The 11,270-nt window shown below is 37.5% G+C and overlaps 1 protein-coding gene across 1 annotated transcript; it reads right to left on the bottom strand.

Annotated features, from left to right (window-relative positions):
- Positions 1-7,792: 7,792 nt before the first annotated feature.
- Positions 7,793-10,929, bottom strand: LOC102081413 (uncharacterized). The gene is made up of 4 exons (XM_005458141.4): positions 10,530-10,929; positions 9,788-10,055; positions 8,897-9,034; positions 7,793-8,474 (listed from the first exon to the last, which is right to left on the bottom strand). Exons 1-4 carry the CDS (start codon positions 10,727-10,729, stop codon positions 8,205-8,207), a joined length of 876 nt encoding a protein of 291 aa, XP_005458198.1. The 5' UTR covers positions 10,730-10,929; the 3' UTR covers positions 7,793-8,204.
- Between the last annotated feature and the right edge of the window lie 341 nt (positions 10,930-11,270).

Here is an 11,270-nt window from a genome sequence, read left to right as displayed (position 1 = left end):
TTGTTCAGTCTATCAACATAAAAAACACTAACATTAGCATGTCTATGTCACGAAGAATAAATCATACATTTTGATGATTTTGATTTCCATCAGATGAGAACAATGCATTAAAACATATAGCCAGTCTTCCAGATAGATTTCCTATCACATATTTTCACTTTTCAAAAAACAAACACACTTTCTTCCATCAATTCCAAACTGACCTTCAATGTATCCAAAAGGGCCACAGAAACGGGACCCTTTTCCAACTTTCCGAGCTTGTTCTATTCTAGGCTTAAGGCATTTTCTTTCCTTCCCACTGCAAATCCGATACCTTTCACCTTGCAGATCTTTCCTTTTTTTATATTTCACCTGTTTGTGAGTGAGAGAAACGATCACACGTCTTTGTTTTTTGTGCACCTTTCCTCCCATTCTGTGCGCATATACTGATAATATATATTGTTAATATAAATATATTAATAGTATATTGTTTATATTTGACAATGTTATATTTTTTCTGTAATACCAATTTGTACATGAAGAAGGTGTTTGACTATCTGTTAATTACCATCTAGTAACAAAACTGGCTATAAAAAACCTGAATAGTTTCACAGCCGATGGAAAAAATTTACTTGTTTTTCACTTTTATATTTAGTTTGTACAAAGCAAGAAATTCTAATGAAAATGTATTATTTTTCTAACAGCCCAGTGTCAAGAAGCACCTTTGCCAGGATTCAGTGTATTTTGTATGGTGGAGTACATTCTGCAAACCCCATCAGTGTTCATCACGGCCATTTCCATCTTTTTCACAAGATCCACTACCTTCTGTTCTTCAGCATTGTTCTCCTTAACATCATACCTACCAACACCTCCTCGTCACCTCTGTTTTCTTCACCTCCACAACACAAGTTTTTCCTTCAAGATGACCCCTGCTTCATTTCTCTTCCGGGCGACAGCATACTAAGAGTATTAGTAGTTCCTGGCCTTGCTTCCCTCCCACCTGGTTTCTACCTCTCCTTACATCCTTGCCTTTCCTTCTTTCTTGATGCCTCTGAACATGCCTTCCAACAGCATCAGAGGTTGTTGTTGTTGTCCACAGATCTGACTAATCTGGTATCGAAATGTTCTTCTCGATGATCTACATGTTTGATTTACCTAAGATATCACGCAGGATGCGCTTCCTGACACAACTCCCCGCATTTATTCTCACTTGGGACTCCATTTTTTTCTGGTTTAATATTGTAGGGTCTGTATTAAACAATATAAAGAACCCTGCAGTGACAGTCGCTGGGAATTGGTGCTATATGAATACACTTTAACTGAAAATTAAATTGAAAGTTGACTTGAACTGAAAGTCAGTGCACTTGAAGGGCACTGACTTGTGACCCATCTATGGTTGGGTTAACCTGGTTGTAACCAGTGGTTATTTGAGTTACTATTGCCTTCCTATCATCATGAAGCAGTTTGGCAATTCTTCTCTGACCTCTAGCTCAAGCTGTTTTTACCCAGTGAACTCCCGCTTACTGGATATATGGATATATATGGATATTGTGACAAAAAAAGAGCTCAGTAACTTCCCACTTACAAATTAGACTGATTAGAGATGTCGAGACATTTAAAGGAACTCAATATACATAGTTAAAAGCATATTTAATAGTGAAAAACATCTAAAATCTTCAAAATTTGAGAAGTAAAATTGCACAAATATCAAACCTTTTACAATTTTCTGCTCTAAGCTTGCATTTCATATAAACTTACATAATTTCATGTTAAACAATGTTTACATTTTAGATTTTCTCTCCCCTCATGCAAGAACAAAAAGCATCAAAGAAACACTTTGCAGCAAAAACAATTATTTCTGGAGATGCTGTTTTTTTCCACACTTCAAAAAGAGAAAAGCAAACTTTTAGGAACACATTATTTATAAAATTATCATGAATCAAAGTGCAACATTATAAATGATGAAGAATTTTTTTCATTTTTCATGCATTTAAATTGTGAATCTTTGGAAAAAAGAAAAAAGGAGCAGGTCAAATATATATATTTATATATATTGGTAAAAATTTGTGATCGTGTGTAATTAAGAGCTATAATAGAGATGGGCAGTAATGCGTTACTTTAATTCGATTACTTTTTTCAAGTAATGAGTAATATAAAGGATTACTATCGCAAAAAAGTAAATAGATTACTGTTACTTTCCCGTTAGCACGCTCCGTTACTGCGTTACTAAACCATTGTGATTTTGTTTGTGAGAGTGTCTCATGACCAGTGTTGGGTAAGTTACTTTAAATTAGTAACTTAGTTACATTACTAGTTACTTCTCTAAAAAAGTAACTCAGTTACTTCAAGTTACTCGTTACTTTCAAAGTAACTAGTTACTAGGGAAAGTAACTTTGGTTATTGGAATTCTCTTGTTAATGTGTTGCTTCCGTAACTGGATACTCAGCAAGATTGCCAGTCTTCTAGCTTGCTTGCTTGCCACAAGTGCACTGTGCCACCTACCAACAGAAAGGAAAAAATAATGTGCACATTTCCACGAGAGAAATCCCACGCCTGGACCGTCGTTGACCGCCGCCATGATTCTAGCCTGCTTTTTACATCCAACACAAAAACTGCAGTCGTGGTGCTTTTGATTGTACTCAGAACTTGGAAATTCTGCCTTCTGAATAGGAAGATGTAGGTAACACCAGACTGCAGATGAGCTGCATACAGGGCTGGACTGGGACAAAAAAAATCATCCCGGGCATTTTGACTAGAGACCGGCCCACCAATATAGGAAAAATCATAAAGCCTTTGAATGAAAATAAACACTGTTGTGACAGTGATGTACACTGTTCTGATGGTATATATGTATCACTCTATCAATTGTTTGTTGTAAGACTCAGATAATTATTTTTTTTAAAGCGAGACATTTTAAATGAGAATAATAAAGAAAAGTATTTCCTTGTCCCCCCCTTTCCCTGTTAATGCCCTACCTGGCCCCCTGGCAACACTTTGCTAGACCCGCCCCTGCACAGTTACCAGCTGTCAGCTACTTAGAAAAGGATCCTGGTGTTATTTGTCTCTCAGAAACAGTTCATAACTTCCCTTCAACTCATTCATGTCACCTAAAAGGTAAACCTGTTTCTCCATCACCTGTTCAGCTCTGATGATTCAGTAAGGACATCTCCTGGTTTCATCTTCATGTTTCCCTCTCACCAGATAACCAAACCGATATCATGACCAGCAGCTTTACAGCTGTGGCTCCAACAAACATCAGCTGATACTAGAAATGAATATTAAATAAATTCTAACAACAGCTGATCAAGCTTAAACGTGCTGCTGTTGTTTAACGCGACATCCGCTGGTTTCCTCTTTCTGGCGCAAAGTGGGCGATAAATAAACAAGAGAGAAAAGCCGATCAGCTGATCATTGATCAGTTTCGTGATTGAAGTAGAAACGTGAGAGAATGAGAGAAGAAGAGGCAGCTGTGCAGCTTCAGCTTTGTGTCTTTTTCATTGTAGCTGAAGTCCGGGACAAACTGTGTTCCTTTTCACCTCAGTACGAAACGCGTAATATTTTCTCTGAATACGAGACGATTCTGTTTTTTACGGGACGGTTGGCAACTCTAATAATTAACCGTATGAACAAAATAAAGTTCAACATCAGTAACATAGCACCCACCCAGCTGTATAGAAACTCCGTCATGCTAGCTAGCACGCAGTACGAAAATGTCAGCATACCGAAAATAAACTCCACCTAAACTTGGTTTATATCTGACCCAGATAGACTGCAGGTCATAACTTCTTACCTGAAGTTCAGTTCACCTGACACGCGGACCGGCGGCCGCTTCGGGTCTCTCCTCTTGCCTCCCTTTTCCTTCATCCACCTGCTGGCCTCCACCACTTGCTAATGTTACTGAATCTGTGGAAGCTCCGCGATATCCACCACACGAAGTAACGAGTAACGAGCCTATCTAAATCCCAGTAACGAGTAACGCGTTCCTGGTTTTGGCATAATAACTAGTTCCCGTGCTCGTTACCACAATAATAACGTAGTTACTGTAACGCGTTACTTAATAACGCGTTAGTCCCAACACTGCTCATGACAATGACATAAGCACGTGCAGGGCTGGACTGGGACAAAAAATCGGCCCGGGCATTTTGACTAGAGACCGGCCCACCAGGTATTATGGTAAAAACCGTCGTTGTGACAGTGATGTACACTGTCTTGTTGGTACATATGTATCAATCTAGAACTTAAACCTACACCATCCTCCCTATTCTGGTATTCTAAACAGTACTTAGCCGAAACCCAAAGACTGCTTGGTTTACCTCCTGAACTTTCTACAACACATGGAGGAAACCTGAAATTAAGACCGAAGACTAAAGGTGAGACATGACCATTACTGAATATTAAAAAATAATGACAGATTTAGTGATATTTTCATAAACTATTTATTTACCACATCAATAAACAGCATGGCAGGGCAAAATATTTTTTCTAACATGGCAACCTTTAAAAAGTGAAAGGAGACAGAAAGGTGAGAAAGAATAAAACTTCCTCACTCAAAACTTACCATCAAAACTTAATTTTGATGGTATTTTACACACAGTACTGGTACAGTATCTAGAAAATGTGGGAAAATACTGGCATCATATACAGTACTTAGTTCTGAAGAAATTATGCTGGGACCCTGAAAAAAGTACTATGTACAATAATGGATTTCTATACATTTGACATCAGATGAAAACTTTGGTTGTATGATTCAGATAATTATTTGTTAAAAGCTAGAAATTTTAAATGAGAATAAGAAACGTATTTTTTGTTCCCCCTCCCCCCTTTCCCTGTTAATACCCTACCTGGCCCCCTGGCAAAACTTTGCTAGACCCGCCCCTGCACAGTTACCAGCTGTCAGCTACTTAGAAAAGGATCCTGGTGTTATTTGTCTCCCAGAAACAGTTCATAACTTCCCTTCAACCCTTCATCCCTCCAGCAAACATCAGCTGATACTAGAAATTAATATTAAATAAATTCTAACAACAGCTCATCAAGTTTAAAGGTGCTACTGTTGTTTAACGCGACCTCCGCTGGTTTGCTCTTTCTGATCGGGACAAATCGCGTTGCTTTTCACCTCAACTTTAAAGTTCGACCTCCTCGGCTGTAATTGGTCCAGCCCAGAGTCGATCATGACCAACTGGCCAATACACCACTATTCATTTATACCGTTGAAAAAATAAAAGAAATAAAACCCCATCGGCCCATAAAAACGAAAAATCACGAGCGGCCCACCGGGCAAATGCCCGGTATGCCCGATGGCCAGTCCAGCTATGAGCACGTGCAACGCCTGCAGCAGCAACAGACTTGTGTAGATCAACAATGGATAGTATGGAGTGCGGGACAGAGTACGACTATGCAGCTTTTAAAGCTTGGACGTACTTACATTACTTTAAGTTTTAGTTGGTAAAAAGTGACAAAAATATTAGCGTCCGCTGTACACTCTGCGTGGGAAGAAAATGTCTTTCTACTGCTTAATTATGTATTCAGGTTGTGTATCATGTTTTTAAAAAGTAACTAAATAACTAAGTAACTAATTAGTTTTGAAAATAAGTAATCAGTAAAGTAATGGGATTACTTTTTTGGAGTAGTAATCAGTAATTAGTTACTAATTACTTTTTTCAAGTAACTTGACTAACACTGGTAATCAATCTCATCAAGGAATTACAAATCATCAGAGGTGTGGACTCGAGTCACATGACTTGGACTCGAGTCAGACTCGAGTCATTAATTTTATGACTTTAGACTTGACTTGAAAAAAGGTTGTAAGACTTGTGACTTGACTTGGACTTTTACACCAGTGACTTGGGATTTGAATTGGACTTGAACCTGTTTACTTGAAAAGACTTGATATTTTACCCAAATCTAAAATTTAACATACATATTATATAAAAAGTGCGGACCATTAATTCACTTTATTCATTCATTCATTCTTACCACACTCCGTATGTATGTGAGCGTGGGCTGTAGCACAGCCAATCAAATTAACCAGATTTGAAAAAAACAAGAACAAAAACGCTCGAGCCAAAAATGCTCCCAAGAGTAATTTCTTTCGGGTACATAAACTACGAAGTAGTCAACAAAAAACGAAATGCAATATGCAAAACATGCAAGAAGAGAATCACAGATGGAGATGGAACAACTTCCAACTTTGTCCGACATTTGAAGTTGCATAAAGAACGGTAGGTGGTGCTTTTTTTTTTTTTGCTACGATGAAATAGCTGACTTAGCTAAGTTCATCTTATTAGCAAATGTTCTTCGGGCTACGTTGATGATACTGTTTGGCTTTAACAGGTATGATATGTTTGTCATGCTATTTTAAATCCGGTCCTGCAAGCGCATCCAAGAATAACATGCAACTTGTTAGCTCAGAATTGTCGGTGAATGGTGAGCAGGGTCCGTTTCAGAAAGTGGGTTCTGTAGCTGTACTCAGTCTCTCTCCGTCTCCTCCCCATCATTAACCCCGTAGATTTAACCCAGTTTAGACTGACAAATATTTATTTTACCATCACATCACAATTCAAAATCACTGTGTTTAATTTGCAATTAGTGTATGGTCGTGTTTAACTTTTGCATGTCTGAGCCAGGGAAATTTTTTTTTTTGGTTAGAAAATCTGGCCCACCTTAGTGTGTAATTGAGTAGTCCTGCTATACATGGCCTTTTTCTTCTGTCATTTATGTCAATACATCAAATAAAATATTTTGATCTTGTTATTAGCTGTTGTTTATTTGCAAAGGTTATTCTCAACAGGGATGCTAGACAAAAACGGCGTTTTCTACAGACAGCCTAGCATACGCTCTCCACTTGCGAGTGAAAAAAGAAAAAGAAAAACACCCCTTCCCTATTGGTGTTAGAGTTTACCATGTCAGCCAATCAAAAAAATGATAAGGCAACATGTGACATTTGGTTGTTTAGGGAGAAGGGGAAGTTTTTAGGAGTGACACCCGCGACGGAAAGCGGGCGAGCGAAAGAAAGAGAGAGAGAGAGAGTTTTCATATGTGAGACATTAGTGACGTTTAGCGTGTTTGGAGGCTGTAGTTAGTTTGTTGTGTAGTTATTGTTTTGTATTGTGTGTCGGTTAGACTGCTGAATTTCATATTTGATCTAAAAAAGCTGTCAAAGGCAGATTCCAGTGTAAACGCTGTCTCCACATAGAAAACTGGACTGTTGCACGTCCAGTTGTCAGACCTGCAGGGTTTAGGCCTGTGGTGTTCTCCTCTGTCTTATACTGAATACAAACTACATTTTTTGGACTGGCACAAATAATTTGTGTGCCTTCTTATTTGATGCAGCACACCTGATTGTTCTGTAAATAGATTTAAATGGTTATATAAAAAACCCCTGAGGCCTTGGCTGCATTTTTAGGTAAATAGTACCATATAACTTTGTTGTTTGCAAAACTTGTGCATAATTTTTAGAAATGTACAATTTCTATTTGCATTTCAAGTTATGAAAATGATTCGTTAAACATGTAAAAAAATATAACTTTTTTCTACTCGGATTCTGAATTTTTTGTCTGAATTTAGATCAACTGTGCTAATATAGTATACCAAAATGAAAAAAATAACTCAAATTTCAGATATTTGAGGTTGTGCTGTAAATAATGATACCAAACAAGGCAAGAAAAACATATTTTAAAAGTGAAATATAGAAGTAAAATCAAAAGTAGTCAAGAACGGCCAATTATACCCGGGACCCCAGAGGGTTAAAAAAAAGACTTGAAAGGACTTGAAATTCAAAGTTTCGGACTTGGGACTTGACTTGAAAGTTGTCTGTCTTGACTTGCGACTTGACTCTGACTTGCTTGACTTTACTTGAGACTTGACTTGTGACTTGAGGATAAAGACTTGGGACTTACTTGAGACTTGCAAAACAATGACTTGGTCCCACCTCTGCAAATCATCCACCAGTTCTTCAGAGCTCAGTTATAAATGATTAATAAGAACAACTTCTTGGCTTCTAGTGTGCAGAAGGATTGAATGTCTACCTGAATTTCATAGTGAGAACAGTTTTGTGAGCATAATTATCCCTGAACTTCACTTCTCTTTCCCACAAACATTTTTATGCATGCGGGTAAATAGCAAATTTTAAGGTTTACTGCACATTAAATTGCAGCACAGAGGATTACTATAGTCTGCTTTAGTCTTTATTTGGCTTTTCTGCGACCTCTAGTGACCTTTTTGGTCTTTTAGAACTCTTTCAACAGAAGGCCATAGGGACGAATGGCACGCTCCACCATCTTTCCCTCTTCTTCTTCTGATAATCCACGATCGATGCGAACCAGCCAGTACTTATCATTGTTCCATTTCTCTCTGTAACTGGGGTTGATCCGATTCTGCAGAATCACTTTGTACGTCTTGCCGTTTTTTTTGGACTTGAAATCTTTACAATATTTGAGGGCCTCAGTGATGTCAGGTGCAGAATAAACCCCTCTGCCATATTTGTTTATCCAACCTGGCTGTTAAATAAAGTGAGAGGAATTAGAAATTAATTTAGAGATTTAGATAATTTAGAGAATGTTACAGTTTATTTACTTTGAACTCAATAAGATAAACTTTAAGTCATTTTTAAAACTTTTAGTTATTTATAGATGTACAATAACTAACAGTAAATCAGGTTTCTATTCTATAGCACAGGAAATGAGCACATCGCAGTCTTTGTTAACAGATATGCTTTGTTAAAAACACACTATATCGGATTCATATCGGTATCGGCAGATATCCAAATTTATGATATCGGTATCGGTATCGGACAAAAAAAAGTGGTATCCTGCCATCTCTACTTACTAGGCATGTAATTCCAAAGTATTGTCATATTAAAGCATCATATTGTATTTTCACTGGTTAAAATACTGCAGTACCAGAGATAATGTAATCAAACCTTGAAACGTCCTTTGATGATCTCACAAGCAGAGTCATAAGATGTCCCATGGTAGGACACAGGCCACTCCCCTGACACTGACCGAGTGCGATAGCCTGCGGTGCCTAGCCATTCATTTCCATCATACTTATCCAGGACCTGTGATCAAATATTTTCATGCAAGAAAATCTGTTACAATGTTATAACAGATGATAGCTTCGTAGAGTTAAGTAAGCTGAGGGGCACAACTCATAGCAGAACACAGTTAAAAAAACAACAACAAAAACAAACTATTGCTTTTGATAGGTCAAAGAGCCAAAAGTAATCTCTTTATCTTTAGTTATTTCTGTAACTGTTTGTTTGTTTCTGCCATATCTACGGGCTGGAATGGATGGGACACTGGGACATAAGAGCAGAGGACGCTATCAAGAGGGTGCAGCTCGAGTACGAAGACAGGCTGTCGGTCTGAGGTCATCAAAACTGCTTTTATTTGTTTCAGACAGTCCATAGATTATCTTTGCAAAAGTTAAACACGTGTTTTACACACAAATTTTAAAAAGTCAAATAAAAGTAAAAGTAAAATTATTATTGTCATTATTCTGATTTCCTGTGAAATATAATATAAATTCTTTTGACAATCTAATGAAGTCACAGCCCTCCTTCCACTGTATCTACCAAGACGAAAAAGTCTGCATTTTATTTGTTCATCACAGCCTCTAGTTGAAAGTTTCTAATAAAAACAGCAACAGAGAACAAAATCAATTCTATATTTTGATATCAATGTGATTGTAATGTTTCTAAATGATCTATTAATAACATTGTGAACCATCTTTTGATTTTATTCTACTATATATTTCATATACTATATACTTCATCTCATGAATAACACGGCTGCTTCAAAGGGATATTTACCTTGAGAGCAAAACGCTGCCAACCATAGGGACGCCGGTACTCTTCATCACCTCTGTAAAAGGTATCTGTGTCTTTCATTCCAGTAAAGTCGTAGTGAAATCTGGGGTCAAAGAATTCTTCCTCGTTGATGATGAAACGCCTTCCATTTCTTTCCTCTATTTCAAATTTTGATACATGTTTATTTGCTGGAAAACCTTTAATACCTATATTCCCGGGCAATCCAGAAGACACGTGCCCAATCCTCCTCAAGCTGCTTTGTGACACCGAGCTGTAAGTTAGCATAAAGTTTCAAAGCAGATCAGCTGTGTCCTCGTGTCATCAACCTAAATATATTTTAACTCAGATTGTGCATGGCTTATAGGTGGTGCTGTTTTACAAAAGTTAATGAATTATGTCTCGGGAATCTGAACAATCTGAAATTTTAGCTGTTAAAAATGAAAATGGTGGATTTTAATTGGACTGTTTTTACACTATATAAAGTGAAATGCAGGTAAAAATGAGCACATATATTTTTCTATCCTGTTGTGAAACTATTAAACTTCTTTGGGTTTTCGAAACTACAACCTGACTTTGAGTCTCGGCACAGTCACAGTTTTATTAATGTCATCTAAATTATTTTTAAAACATTTTTTACACCAGCAATTCTAACTATTCTAAAGCCAAACCCTTTCTAAAACCTACAATCCTGTTTCAGAAATGACATTTAAAGCAGTTATTATCAGAGGTTTAGAAGAACATTTACCAGGTTTGATCTCCATCCACAACTGTAGAAATGAGCTGGGTAATAGGCAGCTGCGTAGCAGGAGCATTGAAAAGCAAAATTTTGACAGCTTCGAGAAAACCAGAGCAGATGCCAACTTCTCTTTGTTTTTGTTGAACAGAAGTTATCTCAGCATTGCAGATCACCCCCAGTGCTTCAAGTACGATGTCTTTGTCGATCATCTTGGCGTTGTTGTCTTGATGTTGCAGTGCTTTGCTTTGATGTAAAGAACGAAAGCTTGTATCTTGTACATGTACTTTCACTTTTGGTATATTACAAACAGCTGAACGTTTATATGTGTTGCTGAGGAGGAAGTGTTTCTAAACTCTGTCTGAGTCACATTTCTTTATACCATGATTTATTTCTTTTTACATGCCCCGTGAAAGTTAAACTTCAAAATGATCAGTTTTCTTTAAATAAAAACAGGTTTCCACATAAACATTTATAATTTGGTCTGACTTATACTTTCATTTCTATTATTTTCTTAACTATTGGCAGGGGTACTGGAGCCCCTCCCAGCACTTACTTCCTGGGTGAAAGGAACTGTAAATGCTTCAGTTTACCAAGACATTTTGGGCAATTTCATGCCCCCAACTGTGTGGGAACAGTTTGAGGATGGTTCCTTCCTGTTTCAACATGACTGCGCACCAGTTTTTCAAAGCAAGCTCTATAATGACATGGGTCTGGGTGCAGTTTCCCCCTCGAGGGTGAAAGGTACCTAGA

Source organism: Oreochromis niloticus, linkage group LG18, assembly GCF_001858045.2.
Source record: "Oreochromis niloticus isolate F11D_XX linkage group LG18, O_niloticus_UMD_NMBU, whole genome shotgun sequence".
Lineage (NCBI taxonomy): Eukaryota > Metazoa > Chordata > Actinopteri > Cichliformes > Cichlidae > Oreochromis > Oreochromis niloticus.
The sequence above is the reverse complement of the archived record's forward strand: the minus strand, read 5'-3'. Positions and strand labels throughout refer to the sequence as shown.

What these genes read in the sequence shown, in the direction of transcription:
- LOC102081413 (XM_005458141.4), bottom strand. Translation starts at nt 10,729, where the DNA reads ATGATCGACAAAGACATCGTACTTGAAGCACTGGGGGTGATCTGCAAT. An exon ending in GGCAGCGTTTTGCTCTCAAG is followed by an intron (nt 9,035 to 9,787) that starts GTAAATATCCCT and finishes ATTTGATCACAG; the next exon opens with GTCCTGGATAAGTATGATGG. An exon ending in TCATCAAAGGACGTTTCAAG is followed by an intron (nt 8,475 to 8,896) that starts GTTTGATTACAT and finishes TTTATTTAACAG; the next exon opens with CCAGGTTGGATAAACAAATA.